At 37.5% G+C, this 19,819-nt stretch overlaps 1 protein-coding gene and 3 non-coding genes across 4 annotated transcripts in view; 2 read left to right on the forward strand and 2 right to left on the reverse strand.

Moving 5' to 3' along the window:
* Positions 1-6,212: 6,212 nt before the first annotated feature.
* Positions 6,213-6,286, reverse strand: trnan-guu (transfer RNA asparagine (anticodon GUU)). Its single transcript has one exon. It is a non-coding gene; the product is annotated as a tRNA-Asn (tRNA).
* A 674-nt stretch (positions 6,287-6,960) lies between these two features.
* On the forward strand, positions 6,961-7,034 carry trnat-agu (transfer RNA threonine (anticodon AGU)). Its single transcript has one exon. It is a non-coding gene; the product is annotated as a tRNA-Thr (tRNA).
* A 753-nt stretch (positions 7,035-7,787) lies between these two features.
* On the forward strand, positions 7,788-7,869 carry trnal-aag (transfer RNA leucine (anticodon AAG)). Its single transcript has one exon. It is a non-coding gene; the product is annotated as a tRNA-Leu (tRNA).
* Positions 7,870-9,771: 1,902 nt separating this feature from the next.
* LOC114648765 (uncharacterized) overlaps positions 9,772-19,819 on the reverse strand; it is a 41,817-nt gene continuing 31,769 nt past the window's right edge. The window contains 4 exon segments of the mRNA XM_028798006.2: positions 9,772-10,687; positions 11,008-11,103; positions 11,105-11,448; positions 19,083-19,135. Coding sequence (XP_028653839.1) covers positions 10,352-10,687; positions 11,008-11,103; positions 11,105-11,448; positions 19,083-19,135 — 829 coding nt within the window. The 3' untranslated portion in view covers positions 9,772-10,351.

Raw genomic sequence — 19,819 nt, forward strand, 5'->3', positions numbered from 1 at the left:
GAACGTTTCAGATATTTTTCAACTGCAGAAATGTTAGAAGTAAAATTTTTCAGCAGTGATAAATCAATTTCACTATCACATAAAGTGGGGAAAAAACGGAGTAGAAGCCAGGAACCTGACCTGGATGCCAACAGTACTTCTAAGCTCTGTAGCAGTATTTCTATAATAATCATAATTTATTTTAAAATAATCATATTATAATAATAAAGTAGATAATTTAGTTACTTTTAATAAATGAAATAGATTGTGGGTGTCATATTGCTGCAGCAGATACAACTTCTTTCCTAGCAGTTCATGGGAAATCTGCACCTTCCCTCATCATTGGGATGATATTTTCATATTGGAATGCTGTACACTTTCTACATCATATATACTGCTACAGAGTGTCAAGGTGATCTTTGAAAAACTTCAGTCATGAAATGATATATTTCTTTTTTTGTTTTTTGGAGAGCAGTGGCTTTCTTCTTGATATCAAGTCATGGACACCATGCCTGGTCAATGTTTTCTGTATGATAGAATCATGAACAGAGACATTAGCCTGTTCAAGTGATTACTTCAACTTTTTAGCTGTTATGCTTTGGTTGACCCCCATGACCCTGTAGTTAGGATATAGCGGGTTGGATGATGGATGGATAATGCTTTGGTTCTTTTTTTTTACCTCACTGAGAATTCTGTGTTGCATCTTTCAAGTCATCATGGCTGGGTACCCACTTCTAGTCAGAACAGTCAAAGTACTCCATTAACACTGGTGACTAATGAATATAAACTCTTTGAAATGACTTTGTAAACCTTTCCAGCTTTATGCAAATCAACAATTGTTGATAGTAGAGCATCTGAGATCTTTTTTTTACCAGGCATTCTTTACATCAGCATTTGCTTTTTGTGAATATCAAATTCAAAATGTTTGAGTCTTTTTTATAAGTCAAAGTATTTCTGAACCACACCTCCAATCTCATTTCATTAATTGGACTCTGATTTTGTTAACTCCTAACTCCAAATAGCTTTTCGGAACTCCTTAGCCTAAGATTTGATGCAATTTTTACAAACTACACTGTGACTGTTTGAGTGATATGATCAATATGTAGAAAAACAATACAAAACATATGGCCTACATTGCACTGGCATTCCATCTACAAAGTCTCTTTTCACATCCCAAAAAATCATTTTTATGCTACACCCCAAATAACTGACTAGTATGGTAATTAGTGGCTCTAAATGGACTTGATATGGATTTTCAGCCACTGGTTCTGCCTCTATGTATATAGTTAATCCATAACATTCCAATAGTTAATGTGGCACCTCAGGAAGACGTGCACCTGCACTTTGTGTGAAACCGCTCATCAGACACTGTGTGAACACAGAGGTCTCCCCATCCCACTGCTTAAATGTTTTATTCAATTAACTAATTTTTTGTAAAAAAGTTAGGAAATTTAATATTTGTAATATCTAAATTAAGGTTCAGTAATTAATTTATGTTATTAGTAATTATTTGCCAGGTCAGTACTGTAGGCCCATGTCGTCAAAGTGTCATTGGCACATTGTAATGGAATAGATTCAGCTTTCCTTATGGCTTTCTATTTTAATGTTTTATATTTTTTCAACACAGAATGTTTAATTTGTATTTTTATTTGAACAGGAGCTGGAGAGAAGTCAGTTTGTGTGTATGTGTTTTTGTAAGTGACACCCCTGTCTATTTTTGTTCTTTATAATGTATGCTAATATGTCATTACTGTAACAAATTTGTGTAAAGCGGTTCAAATTGTTTGGCATCAAAATAAATAGTAGTATATTGTCATGCATGCATGTCAGTGTGTTGTCGCCTTCTAGGCTCAGCTAATGAATGTAATACCACCCCAAAATGAGAAGGGGTGTTGTTGCTAATGTTGTCAACTGTTTCTGTCTCCACCATTTCGAGAAGACACCCAGTAAAGGCAACTCACTCTACCCGTGTCAGGTAAAATCCTGTAAAACTGGGCATCCCTGGAAAGAAGTGTTTCACTTTGGGTTGAGACAACTCAGAGGTCTGAGATTCGCAAGAAGCCAAGACCTGCTCAATCAAAGCAACACCTTTAAAATAGAGAAGGCTACTGCCTATAGTTTCAGTCTGTATTGCTATCAAAGGCTTGTTTTGTTTCCTTTGTTAAAAAAATTAAATAGGACAACCCGGTGGGTGTCCCAACATTTCCTCTTGAATCTGGGTTTCACAATCATCCAACCATAATATACATATGATATGTGTTATTTGTGCAAATAAGAGATTGTGTGATAATACTGAAGGGAAGGGAGTTGGACAGAAGTCACTTTTATTGTGACAACTCATTTCTTTTGATATATTAGTCAATAGTTCTCAAACTCAGTACTCGGTCCATATGGCTGCAGGATTTGTTTCAACCAACTTGTTTATAGTTGGACTCCAGACCTAATTAAGCAACCTGTTATTTCCCACTTTCTATGTTTTGGGGACAATGTATGAACCCCAAAATTCATTCATCCATCCATTATCCAACCTGCTATATCCTAACACAGGGTGTCTGCTAGAGCCAATCCCAGGGCGCAAGGCAGGAACAATCTCTGGGCCACACACACCCACTAGGGACAATTTTATGATCGCCAATGCACCTAACCTGCATATCTTTGGACTGTGGGAGGAAACCGGAGCAAACCCACATACACAGGGAGAACATGCAAACTCCAAGGACCCGGGAAGCGAACCTGGGTCTCCTAACTGCAAGGCAGCAGCGCTACCCACTGCGCCACCATGCCGCCCCCAACTCCAAAATCAAGTTTAGTAAAATAAGTAAATACCAATAATTTTTTATGTTACATGGGTATAATTTTGTATTTCTTTGCTTACAAGATTTTCACCTTCATTGTGCCTTTCCAGATATTCTGATACCCTATTGTTTACTAATGGGCACCTCAGTGGCTTTGGCGCCAAAGTACTTTGTAGGGTTGTTTACCCAGGTGTCTTTTCTATGCATTGTAGTTCTCATTATTAGAATAGAATTAAGAGCAAAAACAACAAAAAAAGAGTTAAGCATTTACAGCTATAGAAAAAATATGAGTATTTCTAAATGTTTTGTAAATGTAAAATTCACACTGCTGTGCTTTTCTGAATGCAGAGTAAGAAGAGGAAAAAGACAAGTTAATTGAACAAGATCAGTTTGAGATGACAAAAAGGTTGTAAATGAAAACAAATGAACAAAGTGATAGACCAAGTTTGACTATATTGTGGAAAAAACTTTCCTCTGTTTTCAAAGAAGTCATTCACAGAGACCAGATGAGAATGCAGAACAATTCTTTATTTGCACATAGATATGCACAGATGTCTCAGTCAATGGAGTGAGCAATTAATTAAACAATCCCCTTGCTTTTTTGTCTTTCTGTTACATTACCTCACCTAATATGCTGCTGGAAAATGTGAATTTCAACATTGGGATTAATAAAGTATCTATCTATCTATCTATCTATCTATCTATCTATCTATCTATCTATCTATCTATCTATCTATCTATCTATCTATCTATCTATCTATCTATCTATCTATCTATCTATCTATCTAATACATCATGTCATCTGACTCTTAGTATGCATTATTAGCTCATCAAATAATCTGATGCCATCAACATTTTCAGACTCCTGTAGACTCTTCCATTTACCCGAATGCTGCCTCACTGAAACGGGAGTCATGCAGAATTTTCTATTGACTTAGTTCTGCTTCCTAGGAGGGGTCTTTGGGCTTTCCCATTAGTTTATCCTTACTTTCTGGATGGGTGTTCATTACTCATTTACCTCATTTTCAACTTGGGAAATCAAGCTAATGGTCTCTCTAAGATAAGACAAACCTCACATGCTAAAGCTTTAAGCTACATTTAGTTAATCATTTAGTTGGCTTCATTCCTTTCCTTATATTTTAATAATTAATTGTTATCCATCCATCCATCCATCCATTCTCTTCCGCTTATCCGAGGTCAGGTCGCGGGGGCAGCAACTTGAGCAGAGATGCCCAGAATTCCCTCTCCCTGGCCACTTCTTCTAGCTCTTCCGGATCTCACGCTCCATTCTTCCCTCACTCGTGAACAAGATCCCGAGATACTTGAACTCCTCCACTTGGGGCAAGATCTCTCTACCAACCCTGAGAGGTCACTCCACCCTTTTTCGGCTGAGGACCATGGTCTCGGATTTGGAGGTGCTGATTCCCATCCCAGCCACTTCACACTCAGCTGGGAACCAATCCAGAGAGAGCTGAAGATCACGGCCTGAGGAAGCAAACATGACAACATCATCTGCAAAAAGCAGTGACCCAATCCTGTGTCCACCAAACCGGACCCCCTCAACGCCCTGGCTGCGCCTAGAAATTCTGTCCATAAAAGTTATGAACAGAATTGGTGACAAAGGACAGCCGTGGCGGAGTCCAACTCTCACTGGAAACGGGTTTGACTTACTGCTGGCAATACGGACCAAGCTCTGGCACCAATCATACAGGGACCGAACAGCCCTTATCAGGGGGTCCGGTACCCCATACTCTCGGAGTACCCCCCACAGGATTTCCTGAGGGACACGGTCGAATGCCTTTTCCAAGTCCATTAATTAATTAAGTAATTAATTAATTAATTAAATTAAGTTAATTGTTATAACTTAATTTAAGTATATACTTGTAATAATCTGTAAAGATGGTAAATTAGCTAAAAATTTCATAACTGCTGCCTGCCCTGTAAAAAAGGGTGCAAAAAGAACACAGTCTACTTCAAAAGTACATAATTTTGCTGCCAAATTCTGAGCAGGGACTTTGGTTCTTCATATAAGTTTTGTCTTCATTTTGTCCACTTTCTTCACATTTCTTTGCCACTCCTTCAACACCACACCTTTAGAATCTGGTTTGTGTCGTACAGCTAACTAACTGTATCCTTGTTGAAACAAAACTGATTTTGCCTGTCAAACTGACTCACAAGTCTTTTTTTCCCATTTTGGTTGTTTTTTGTCTATTGATCTATTTTTGTTGATCCTAAAAACTACTCCAACTATTGAAACCATTTGTTTCATAATTTTGTAATATTTATTTTATTGTATTGCTTAAGGCCTTGACCTAAATTTCTATTTTTTACTATTTTTTATGGTTAATTGATATTTTCACTGTGTCTTATTGTATTTTAGTATATGTATTACATATACTTCCCTGTATATTCTTTGCACTGGTTATGTATAAGGTAGTAGCTATTTTTATATGTTTATAAAGACTTCCTTCAATGTATAGGTATTATTGACTGCTACACACTTTTAACACTTTGTTAGATTTAAGGTTACTTTATAGTTCGGCCTAATGTTTTTTTACAGGTTCTATGTTTTTTAAAATTTTCTAGTTACCTTTATTGTGTGGTGATAGTACTAAAGAATTTAATTGTAGCTATTGGACTCCTAAACAACAAGAATGCCTCAGCACCATGACACTACAATACATTATAAGCTACCACTTATTCATAATTATATGATAACTTTTTCATGTGAGGGGATTTTTATTGTGAGGCAACGTGAAAGATAAGTATTTTTTCAGCAGTGTTTGGGGAATAATTGCACTTAAGGGGAAAAGAGAATCATAGCAGGGTTTAGGGACTATTTTTGTAAAACTGTGAACAGATATAATAGATTAAAGAATGACTGACAGATTGAGGAGATCGTTCCTCCCCCAAACTATGCGACTCTTCAATTCCACCCGGGGGTGTAAACGTATACAAAGTTATTGTCTGTTTTTCACCTGCATTATTATCATTCTTTAATTTAATATTATTTATTGTATCATTATGCTGCTGCTGGAGAATGTGAATTTCCCTTTGGGATTAATAAAGTATCTATCTATCTATCTATCTATCTATCTATCTATCTATCTATCTATCTATCTATCCTACAGCAGGATAATGATCAGCTAAAATCAGACAACTTGTTACTTATTGGTGAAGCTGCTTTTAGCTAAATAACATGTGGACCACAAGTAAGAAGAGGTATGATAGACTGTAAATATTAGATAATGAATGTATTTACTGTTATTATATGTGGAAATCTGTGTAATGGATTACTGTATAACCTATATGTAATGAATATGGGTACACAAGAATTTGCTGAATTCCACTGTGTTTTGTGTTAATGTATATGTGCATCGTAATTACTTGATTTACGTATGTCATATATTTATCTATTTAAAATTACAAAACACTACCCGTCCCTGGGTGGGCTCGAACCACCAACCTTTCGGTTAACAGCCGAACGCGCTAACCGATTGCGCCACAGAGACTGTAGTTTTATATACTTACTGTTCAATTGTTACACAGTTGGCACCCCCTTGTAATGTTATTAGAAAAATGTATTTATTATAGTAATCTTTATAGTAACATAAGCATGTAGGACACTGTAACGTAGCAATGAACGGTTCTTCCTATATTATCGTTTATTGTAAAAGTTTTAAATGCAATACAATTCATTTTTATCAATAGCGCTCTTCACTGTGTGCAGGCGAAGGGCGCTATCAATAATTCTCTTTTAAAATACAAGGATAGTTTACAACTGTAAAAGTGAAAGTTTAAAATAAAGTCACAGTCCCGAAGACCTCGGCCGCGTACCCGCTCGTCGGTTTTCTACATTGGAGTCTGTGCTTGGACGTTTCCAGCCGACGATTCCAACGCTCCTCGCCTCCGGAGTTTGCGTAGTCTCTCCCTGTTTGCCTGGGTTTCCTCCCACAGTCCAAAGACATGCAGGCTAGGTGAATTGGCGATTCTAAACTGGCTTTAGTGTGGTGTGTGCGCGTGCTTGTTCTGCGCCTTGTCCAAGGTTTTCTTTCTTGTCTTGCGTCCTATGCTGGCAATGATAGACGCCAACTGACACCCGAGACCCCGTTCAGGACTTAACAAATTGGAAAATGTCTGTTCCGTTTCCATTGTGTAAGATATTTTTGAACAAATTTGTCGCGGTGGCGCCGTGGCTTAGTTGGTTAAAGCGCCTGTCTAGTAAACAGGAGATCCTGGGTTCGAATCCCAGCGGTGCCTTTTTCTTTTTTTCCCGGCATTTATTTATAATCGTCTCACATTTTACTACGTAAAATTAAAAAGAACAAAAAAACCATGGATTCTCCCAAATATTCATTGTCACATTCTTAATACCTATTTGTACATGCGACTGTGATGCAGACATCTACGGCCACATACATTTGTGCAAGCACCTTCAAAATATCCGTTTCACGGAAAAATACCCATCAGCCCGCGGTGTTCAATGTTATGGTGAAGTTACAGAGAACATTGCTATTTATCTTATTTTAGGTAAAATTTAAAGAAAACCATCAAATATCTCTACAAGTAGTGGCAAGAAAATGTTATTACTATCCTAAAGTAATCAAGCTGGGTCTCTGTTAACGTTTTTGTTGTATACGAGGGAGAATTTCCGACTTGGGCGGGGGGCAGGATGTTGAGATTTGTTTGACAAAGCAAAAACGTATGCGGTAAAGTGATGATAGTATTCTTGATTTATTTGTGTCATGTATTTTAATGAGAATTATATAAAAAATTGGTGGGTATGTGTTGTTAGACAGGAAAAGGGTCTGTTTTACGTTACGGATTCGAAGTGCTTTTCATAGCTAGCAGTAATTCAATAAGTACAGTAATATGATTGCGTTAATAAACATAGATCATATATTTAACAGAGCCAAGGAAATCGAATCAAATTGAGTACATTTGAAATAAAATAACAGACAAAAATGTATAAATAAGTATTTATTAAAACAGTTTCATAAGTTTGCTTCATGTGGTAGCGTGGCCGAGCGGTCTAAGGCGCTGGATTAAGGCTCCAGTCTCTTCGGGGGCGTGGGTTCGAATCCCACCGCTGCCAAATTGTTTCTTTTTCTCGGTCGCTTGTGAATTATGTGGTTTATGACTTTGCTAGCAGCAGTAGTATTCGACAAACACGTCTACAGAATACTGGGCTTTCAGAATACTTCGGCCCAGTGTCGGATGTTATTCATGATCAGCACCAAGGTACTCTCTAAAGGAAAGAATTGGAAAAACATTTTAACTGGCATAGAAAGAGGCACATGACAGGAGAAGAAGAGAGAACAAGACCTGGCCTAAGAAGAAGATTGTGGCAAAGAAAAGCATCCTGACACGTTTGTTGTGCAACTCTGATTTGAATTGTTCAGGTCGTATGTTTTCATCCATTATTTTAAATTTAATGACCACCTAATATTTTAATCTCTCGCTTTATCTTCTTTAATGGCAACGTTGTCTTACTCTCATCTCACCCTTTTTCTTTCATCTACCTTTACCTTGTTCCACTCCTATATATGTTACCTGCTCTTTCCTTTACAGTTGTACACGTGATGAAGGCAATACAGCTAAAATATTTTGTCTTTAACCTTCTTTCTTTTTCAGTGTGGAAATAACTTTTTTTTCCCTATACATTAATGTACTGCTCAATAAAATTAAAGGAACACTTTTTAATCAGGGTATAGCATCAAGTCAATGAAACTTATGGGATATTGATCTGGTCAGTTAAGTAGTAGAGGGAGTAGTTAATCAGTTTCAGCTGCTTTGGTGTTAATCAAATTAACAACAGGTGCACTAGAGGGGCAACAACGAGATGACCCCCAAAACAGGAATAGTTTAACAGGTGGAGGACACTGATATTTTTTTCCCTCCTCATCTTTTCTGACTGTTTTTTCACTAGTTTTACATTTGGCTACGGTCAATGTCACTACTGGTAGTATGAGGCGATACCTGGACCCTACAGAGGTTGCACAGGTAGTGAAGGGATTGTGTTAAAAAATGCTTTAGTTGCCTCACATTTTTATGCAATCGTTTTGTTCACCCCACTGAATTAAAGCTGAAAGTCTGCACTTCAACTGCATCTGAGTTGTTTCATTTAAAATTCATTGTGGTAATGTACAGAACCAAAATTAGAAAAAAGTTGTCTCTGTCCAAATATTTATGGACCTAACTGTATTTGCCATTGACATCAGTAGTTACAGACATAATGTGAAAAAAACACAATGACAAACTGATCTGATTTGATTTGCAAATCTTTGGTAGCCCTAATTTATGGTTATCAAACATGTACTTCCATTCACATTCAGATCTCAAAAAAAGAATGAAAAGAAAAATAAATATTTGAAACACTTATTATTTATTATTATTACTACTACTACTATTTAATAGACAGATGAATGTACAGATAGATCACATAAAAATTAAAATTTATCATGGCATGTATTCTTAAAAATGAGCAAAAATTCAGTAGATTAAAAAATGGCAGCAAACACTATGAATTTTCTGTGTATTTTGATTTCTCACAAATCAATGTACAGTTCAACTGTAATCTCAATTATGTGAATTCCTCTTTGTGGTAAAGATATAAAAGAAAAAAAAATAAAGGCATACAAGCTATCAAGAGTAGCAAATGTATGCTGATTTGGAAGGCCAGGTAAGAAAGACCTTCTAAAGCCAATGTCATGTCATGATCAGCCATTGCACAACGTTTAGTCAGAAGGGATGTCAGGCTTGAAGATGAAAGCTGCTAATCTTGTCACCCAAACATGCCAAATTACACATTACAGAGTATGTCAAATTATGAAACTTTGTGATGGCTGTCCAGCACATTTTCACATTTCCAATGTACTGGGAGCTTATTCCTTTTTCTGACAGCCAAACACATGCTACCTGACTGGCGCACGGTGCCCATGCGAAGGGTTTGGGTACAGCAAGTTCAGCCACGATCTAATCCTGTTTTTCTTATTGATTATCATTTTGCCATGCACATAAAATATGCAACATTAGACAGACGAGCTTGTCTCATGTATGTCAGGTACTAAACGCCAATGTTCCTTATTTCTTATCAGTGTATTATATGCATTGTACTTTAGGGCAAGTGTGCACTGCTTCCCTACGATTCAAGACAAAATCAAATCTGTTTAATTTTATCAGGGATAATTGCAAACTATTCGGATTGAGTCACTGGGTATGTCTTACTACACAAGTTTAGTATTCACAGCACTGCCAGTCCCTTACTCTCTAAGATCATGCAGATGAAGTCTACAATGTAACATGGACTTAATTAAAAAAAAAAACAATTAATCCATCACTGAGCACCAAAGATCAGTCCTAGGAACCAGTATTACACATCTTCTAACAAAGACAACTTTTAGCTGATGTGCGCTATAGAAATTCAGACAATAAATTTCTACCTGTTTAAATATAAACTTCCTTTTCTCTGAAATGCTTAACAATGTTCAGTATATCTGTCTGGCCGGTCAGCTCCAATTCATAGAAATAGCCATTCTAGGCTAAGATGATCAGGAATCCAATGTCCACAACATGTTCTAATTGCTCTTATCTACACTAGATTTTTGTTTGTGCTTCCACTCGTGCTCATTCACAATTTCATAGTTTTGCGTCTTATATATATTGGGGTCTGCTTTTCTGCACCTGCCAACTTCCTCATATAGACTTCTGGTAAAACATGGCAGAGGGGGAAACCCACCCATCTGTGCCAGTTTGTCAGTGTAGTTCCACTGTTCAGAACCCACTCTAATAAGGTGGCGTGGTAATATCCCACTTTGAAGGCGAGAGAAAGTTTCCTGAGCTGTTTCTTGGTCCATTTGATCACGAGTAGGCAATTTGCATGAACCATTCAGCACGGCCAAGGCAAACAACACCTAGAAAATAAAGCAGGGGAATTGAGACAACATCAAAGATTATAGAATTTACAGCAAAAGGTCAAGATGCAACATGACATTTCTGGGTTTATTTTTGATTTGAAATGTGCAATCAGTATCATAAAGCACATACAGTTAAAAGGTTACTTTGTATATTTATTATTGCAGATAGTAGTTGATTTTAAAGTAAATTGAAACAGAATTATTCTGACAGTGAAAGGTCATATTTAAAATAACCTTCAAGTAAATGTTAAGTGACTTAATCAATCCTTGTAATGTATATGGCTATGGTGACTTTTTCAAACCCTTTGTAGACTTACCTGACAGTGAAAAAATGGGAATGGGCAGATCATCTGACAAAGGCCAATGAAGAAGAGAGATGGGAAGGCAGTGTGCACCAGATGCTTGTATAAGGGGGGTAATGTAATTCTCATGCACATGCACAGCAACTTCTTGTGACAAGAAGGGAAATGTGTATTTATAGCCTGTGCAAAACATGAAGATGTCAGGTTTGGTTCGTGTACCATCCTCAAACACAAGTTCCCCCTGTTTATTCACTGATCTCACTCCAGGGACTTGATACACTCCTTTGGGTAGTGGGCAAGATAAAGGACTTTTGTTGTGACTTATTGTTAAATGGGCTGTGACAGAAGACAAATCCAGTGCGATGTCCAGTCCTGAATGTCCCACACCCAACAAGACCACACTTTGTCCAGTGAATGGTTCTGGTGTTCGATAATCATGGCTGTGCATTATACGTCCTAGGAGAAGAAGATTTCAAAAAAGAAAAAAAAAAACAAATTGAATAAGAATTTGATAAAAGACTGGAGGGTTAAAGAATTGATACTAAATTAATTACTAATTAATCCTAAATTCAACGCGTCTTTCTTTGAGGAATTCTCTGACTTAATGTCAATTTTAATTACGAACTATGACACACTCTTAATAGTCGGCGACTTTAATTTTCATATAGATAATCAGTGTGACCAAAAAGTAAAAGAATTTATGAACCTCCTGGACTCTTTTGATTTGAGACAGCTCGTTAATCAGCCTACACATAAAGCAGGTCATACGTTAGACTTTGTGATTACTAAAGGACTACAAGTTGATATAAAGCAGGTCTACTTTTTAATATAGAAATAATGATAGAAAACACTCATGAGAAGCATATTGTTAAAAAACACTTCGTTGACTCATCAGCAGCTTTAAAACTTACAAACATTCTAAGCAATCAGTCCGTTTATAGTGCCAACTATAATAGTGAGGATAATGTAAATAGTAAAGTGGAAAGATCTGATACTAAGGTGAGAGCTGCTGTTGACATAGTTGCACCTGAAAAGACAGTTAAAAAATTTTCTAGCATTGTTATACCATGGAAGACCCAAAGAGTGTCTGATTTAAAGAGAACATGTCGTAGAGCTGAGCGTAAATGGAGGAAGACTAAACTAACTATCCACTATGAAATATTAAAAGTTAAAATAACAGAATACAATAACACAGTCCATCTTGAGAGGCGCTGCTATTTCTCTAAGATTATAAATAACAATGCTAGTAATCCCAGAGTCCTATTCTCCACGATTGATTGTCTGTTAAACCCAGGTAACTCAAAGGAATGCCTCTTAAGTACTTCCAGTAAAACCTGTGAGGCTATCGCTGTATTTTTCAATCAAAAAATTAATGATATTAGAAATAGCATAGTATATCTCCCCAACACTATGGATCCTCCTAAACCCTAGTATTCCGTTATAAACAAATTAAACTGTTTCACTAGGATAGATTTACCTGATTTACATAAAATAATTTCTCAAATGAAACCCTCCACCTGTGTCCTTGACCCAATACCAACAATTTTTTTCAAAGAAGTATCAGGCGTACTAATTGATAATGTTCTTGACATAGTAAATTCGTCATTAGATACGGGGGTCTTCCCAGACTGTCTTAAGACTGCTGTAGTTAAACCCCTACTTAAGAAAAATAATCTCGACCCCTCTGCTCTTGAAAATTATTGACCCATCTCTAACCTGCCTTTCTTAAGTAAAATTCTAGAGAAGGCAGTCATTATGCAGTTAAATGAGCACCTCAATAAACATGCTATTCTTGATAAATTTCAGTCAGGTTTTAGAACAAATCACAGCACAGAAACTGCACTCGTTAAAGTAGTAAATGATTTGCGGGTAAATGCAGACAGAGGTCATTTATCTGTTCTCATCCTCATAGATCTGAGTGCCGCATTTGACACCATTGATCATAATATTCTTAGAAATATTATGCCTCTCTGGCAGCGTCTTAAATTGGTTTGAATCCTACCTGGCAGGGAGAAAATTCTTTGTTAGTTGTGGTAATTATAATTCAAAGACACATGATATTCTACATGGTGTTCCACAAGGCTCTATCCTGGGTCCGCTGCTCTTCTCAAGCTACATGCTTCTATTAGGTCAGATTATCTCAGCGCACAACGTGAGCTACCACAGCTATGCTGATGACACACAGCTGTATTTATCAATTGCACCTGATGACCCCGAATCTCTTGATTCACTAACACAATGTCTAACTTGTATCTCAGAATGGATGAATAGTAACTTTCTCAAATTAAATAAAGAGAACACCAAAATCTTAGTGCTTGGCAATAATGGATACAATGAGGCTATTAGAAATAAATTGGATGCATTAGGATTAAAAGTCAAAACGAAGGTAAAAAACTTAGGGGTAACTGTTGACTGTAATCTAAATTTTAAATCGCATATTAATCAGATCACTAGGACAGCATTTTTTCACTTAAGAAACATAACAAAATTTAGACCTCTTATATCATTGAAAGATGCAGAGAAATTAGTTCACGCGTTTGTTTTCAGTCGACTAGATTACTGTAACGCACTCCTCTCAGGACTACCCAAAAAAGACATAAATCGTTTGCAACTAGTACAGAACGCAGCTGCTAGAATCCTTACCAGGAAAAGAAAATCCAAGCACATCTCTCCAGTTTTGATGTCACTACACTGGTTACCTGTGTCATTCAGGATTGACTTTAAAATTCTGCTTATGGTTTATAAAGCCTTAAATAATCTTGCCCCATCTTATATATCGGAATGTCTGACACCCTATATTCCAAATCGTAACCTCAGATCCTCATCTGAGTGTCTCCTTAGAATTCCAAGAGCAAAACTTAAAAGAAGTGGTGAGGCAGCCTTCTGCTGTTATGCACCTAAAGTCTGGAATAGCCTGCCAGTAGGAACTCGCCAGGCTAATACAGTGGAGCACTTTAAAAAACTGCTGAAAACACATTACTTTAACATGGCCTTCTCATAACTTCACTGTAATTTAAATCCTGATACTCTGTACATCCAATTCATTATAATAACTATTCATGGTAGCTCTAAAATCTGTACTAATCCCTACTCTCTCTTCTGTTTGCTTGCGCCACCACCGTCTACCCAAAGCACCATGATGTTCCAACAATGATGGATGGATTAAAAGCCAGAAGTCTGTATGACCATCAGCATCAAGTGACTCTGTGAGAACCCTAACTACAAAAAGGACTATTTCATTTATGTTAGGTAGAATGCCCAGAGGGGACTGGGCGGTCTCGTGGCCTGGAACCCCTGCAGATTTTATTTTTTTTCTCCAGCTTTCTGGAGTTTTTTTTTTGTTTGTTTTTTCTGTCCACCCTGGCCATCGGACCTTACTCCTTTTCTATGTAAACTAATGTTGTCTTATTTTAATTTCTTATTTTGTCTTTTATTTTTCTTTTCTTCATTATGTAATGCACTTTGAGCTACTTTTTGTATGAAAATGTGTTATAGAAATAAATGTGGTTTAATGTATGTTTAAGGTGATGATAATCACCCTGGAATGTCTACATGCAAACAGTTCACACCATTCAGTCTGATGCAATCATATTTGTTTTCAGTGATCTTAACGAAAGTCCTAGGGCCAGAGGTTGGTAAAAATAAATGTGGTTTAATGTATGTTTAAGGTGATGATAATCACCCTGGAATGTCTACATGCAAACAGTTCACACCATTCAGTCTGATGCAATCATATTTGTTTTCAGTGATCTTAACGAAAGTCCTAGGGCCAGAGATTGGCAAAACAACAACCATCAATAATTTCATGGTGGTATGAGACTTTTGTTAAATATTTTCCTTTTCTGACACAAAATGCACAGACGGTGTACATAGCCAATGACTTTATTTTTTTTACTTGTAGTTCCTCTTGTCTTTCATAGCATGTCTAATTTTTCATAAGAATACTTGGGGAATTGCATTGTCTGGTTGAGGTCACCAAGTCAACTGAACCATGGATTAATTTTTTTAAACCTCCATTACCATTTTCTTTGCTGTGTGTGGAAACAACACATTTATTTATATTGTCATTCAAAGTAGAAAGCTTAAGATTAGATATTTATTTTTATATCACTTAGCAAATTTCAGAATATACTAAACAATCTGCATCTTTTGCTCTATCAGCTGTTTGTCATTCTTCTGTTTACATGAAATTTTAATTTTTTTAACAAGGATGCCATAAAAATGAAAACCCACTGAACATACAGTACATTTGAGTAGAATGAAGTTCATTTAAGCTTAGCACTCTTAGTGGACAGTGTTACACCCATGCAGAGAACACTGGCTAAATAACTGACCAAGGTGTTTAGCGTGTACAACTTTCATTCATGTCAATATCCCTGGAGATCCAATGTGGTTGTGTGAAGGCTTTGGAGAGGAGCTAGGGAAAGGCAGCATTGGGAGGGCTTGTCATCTGCTTGGAATACTTGTCCTCCTCAGAAACCGCTCACATCACCCTTTAAGGGTAAGACAGAGTCTCTTAGTAAAGGTTGTATATAAATGATATTGTAAATATTGTTATTCTGAACATTTGTGAACAGTTTATTAGATATTGGACAATGATCTAACATTCTGCTTGCTTTATGAATGCCCTCACTAGCTCAGGAACTAAAGATAGGTTGATTATCGAGTGTAAAGTGAACCTGTGGATCAGGATGAAAATTTTTTTGAGCATGCTCCATGAAGGATTGGGCTTGTTTCCAGGGCTTTTGTTTTCTTGTACATATTGTCAGACTCCTAGCCCCAAGGAGGAGAAAAGTGGTAATGCAATCTGTATACATAACGAGTGCAATTTGTATATTTTGTAAAGTACTTTAATTACTATTTGGTTTGTTATTATTTTCTCTCTTCTTGTCTTTTTAACTCTTATGCCTCACACTGAGTCGACTGCAACTTCAATTTCGTTGTTCCTTTGTAAAAGTGACAATGACAATAAAGATCTATCTATCTATCTATCTATCTATCTATCTATCTATCTATCTATCTATCTATCTATCTATCTATCTATCTATCTATCTATCTATCTATCTATCTATCTATCTATCTATCTATCGGCACAGAATACAGTAGGTGGGGAAGTAATTTCAGTTAATATTGAAGATAAGTATATTCTGAAGGACAATTATGAACCTGACCCGCCACCCCAAGCAGCTATATATTTAAAAAAAAAAAAAAAAAAAAAACATACAAAAAGATTACATAAAAACATCTTCATTAATCCATATTACCAACCGAGAATGGTAAACTGGAAGGCATGGACGCAGGTACACGGCGATGGGACCATGAGACATAGTGCGCAGGCGCCTACAGCGCGCGTCTCATAAACTGCAAGCGAAGTCTGATCCACCGCGAACGAAGGAGTCACGGCCCAAAAACGAAAGAGCTCAACTAACGTGAATGAGAAATGAAGCAACAACGCGCCCATAGCTAACGACTAACGACACAACCACACAGAAAACAGGATTCTGCGCTGCACCCCAGAGTCAAACGGAAGAGGCTATGGAGGCCCCACAGGTCCACAAAGATAGTACGGAAGGCGCGGGAAAGTACGAAAGGCGCAGGCGCCTACAACGCGCTTCTGAACTAAACGTCCACATTACACAGCATGGTCCACGCGCTTCTAACACACCGCAAGCATAAACACGAGATAGTACAGAAACCACACAGATCCGGACTCCACAACATATGTGAATCACATTACAGTAATACAATATTAAGCACATTACAGTATGGTCCATGCACGTCTAAAACACCGCAAGCAAAAACCCGAGATGGTACATAAGCCCCAAATATCCGGACTCCACAACATATGTGAATCACATTACAGTAATACAATATTAACAGTACAACCACAGAAAACACAGGCTCGACACCAGATGGGTAATAAGAATAAACGAACGCTCCGTATTAAACATACGGCATCCTCACACGTCCAAACTACACAGCATATGTGAATCACATTAGAGTGATGCATTACTAACAGTACAACCACAGAAAACGCTCCGTATTAACAGTAAGTGCAAATATCCATATTACTAACGGTAAACAACGTATAACTAATGGAGACACGGTCACGGCTCCATGTACTCACGGAAAACATAAACAGAAGAGGCTTCGGCGTCCCGCCCCCCAGTCAAACCAGACAAAGTACGGAGTCCCCAAACGTCCACAAAGCACAGCATAGTCACACCCGAGATAGTACGGAGGGCACATGCGCCTATACACTGCAAGCGAAGTACCCACGGCTCAGAAACGAAAGAGCTCAACTAACGTAAATAAGTGATTTTAACAGTAAGTGCAACACAACATATGTGAATCACATTACAGTAATACAATATTAACAGTACAACCACAGAAAACACAGGCTCAACACCAGATGGGTAATAAGAATAAACGAACGCTCCGTATTAAACATACGGCATCCTCACACGTCCAAACTACACAGCATATGTGAATCACATTACAGTGATGCATTACTAACAGTACAACGACAGAAAACGCTCCGTATTAACAGTAAGTGCAAATATTCATATTACTAACGGTAAACAACGTATAACTAATGGAGACACGGTCACGGCTCCAAAACGATACAGCTCGACTAACAGAGCTACCTGGATAAAATCAATGAACGCAAGCGCCTACAACGCGCGTCTCAAATGCCGCAAGCAAAGCAGGCACGGCTCCAAAAAGAAAGAGCTTGACTGACGGAGATACAAAAAGAGAGTATAGAACCCTACACGTCCACACTACACAGCATAGTCAAACCCAACATAGTACGGAAGGTGCAGGCGCCTACAACACGCTTCTAAAGCACCGCAAGCAATAACCCGAGATAGTACAGAAGCCCCAAAGATCCGGACTCCACAGCATATGTGAATCACATTACAGTAATACAATACTATATGTACTCATGGAAAACACAAACAGAAGAGGCTTCGGCGTCCCGCCCCACAGTCAAATCAGAGAAAGTTCGGAGTCCCTAAACATCCACAAAACACAGCATAGTCACACCCGAGATAGTACGGAGGGCACATGCGCCTATACACCGCAAGCGAAGGAGCCACGGCTCAGAAACGAAAGAGCTCAACTAACATAAATAAGTGATTTTAAGATTATAATAACTCCATACCAAGGAATACTCATTCAAGGACAACACGCCATCTTTACTACAAACGTTGTGTATAAAGATATCCTATGTACGTCATCTACACCTTTACACTCTAATATATCTCATACATAGATCTGCGCAAACTCAAAAGACATTCTATACTTGCATAACATAACACTTACACTGCTATTCTCATTTACATATATTACATAGACCTACAGATATCGTGACAGTGGACATGATACATATGTAACAATTACCGAGACAGACAGTAATCTCTTTCAAATGTATTTCGGGTTACCCAAGACCAGGGGTTGGCGAGCGAAGCGAGCAGGGGGCGGAGCCCCCTAGTTTAAGACTAACTTATGAAGTGTGATTTTGTAGTAATGTAGTATAAGGTTTAAGCTCATTTAAAGTTAAAGATGTGGTTATTGGCATATAGGATAGTACTTACTTCAGCTGGAGTGAAACAAACATTTTTCCACACTATGGTCCTAGTCATTATTCTAGGGGCCTACAAGATATATCATTTTGTAATAAACTGTCACATTTGCCTGTATTTTTTGCAGAGTTCAAAGCCATGAAAACTTGAAATCGTTAAAACATTACATTTTGGCTTATAAACGTACATACCTGCAACAAACATATACACAACTACTTCAGTGTAACATGTCACAAGTACACATGTGAATGCTCTAGGGCTCATTTAGGCAGGATGGATTACATTAAAATGATGGTAGTTTTGGATTCAGGTTAAACTTGACTGTATAGAAGAACTTAAAAATACATGGGCTGAAAATTATTTTGATGTTTATTTCAGGCTTTTTTAGTTTTTGTGAAATGTCCAAAATAGATAATTGTTTACTCCACAACAGTCTGTTAAATTAGTGTTTCATACTGACATTACAGAACAGCAAATAAATATATACCAAATTTTGAATAATACCTGTAAAGTTCTCCAAACCAGGAATCTCAGGAATATGAGGGACAGAGTAATGTCTGCAGAGGGAGAGATTTATACTGTTTAAATGTTAAAATACCTCAGTTTCAACACTCAATTTTTACCTCCTTTCCAATATCTCTGAAATCAGACTGTACAGGTATACAGTACTTTCCCAATGACATTTTAGGATCAGTGTCTATAATGATACATTATAAAAGTTTTCACACTTGTACTTAATGATACATCGCAGAACTTTTAACACCAGCATCTAGTATGTAGTCCAGAGAAGTTTAATTTTACACTTCACTACTGTTTACGAAAACATTAAAATACTGCAGAGATCCTAGAGGCCTATATAAATTCTTTCCTTTTGTAATGGGTACTTTTATTATGACAGGCTACCCTTTCTTCCCACCACCCCCACATCGAATTGGTTTGTTATTCTCTATAGGAGAACACCCCCCAGGCAAATGTTGCAGGTTCGAGCCTGGGCTTTCCCTGTTTTGAGTGGTGTGCTGCTATTATTATTACTATAATATAAAAAAAACATATATTTATGCAAGGGAATTTAAGGTGGCCCAGCATTACGACTTTTTTCGTAGGATTCTGGGATTCTAGTGTTAGTCTCAGTTCTGAGAGAACTAGGGGGCTCCGCCCCCTGCTCGCTTCGCTCGCCAACCCCTGGTGTTGGGAATGACAAAGAGCGCGATGTATGAATGAGATATAGAATAGTGTGACGG

This window comes from Erpetoichthys calabaricus, chromosome 3, assembly GCF_900747795.2.
Source record: "Erpetoichthys calabaricus chromosome 3, fErpCal1.3, whole genome shotgun sequence".
Taxonomy (NCBI): Eukaryota; Metazoa; Chordata; class Cladistia; order Polypteriformes; family Polypteridae; genus Erpetoichthys; species Erpetoichthys calabaricus.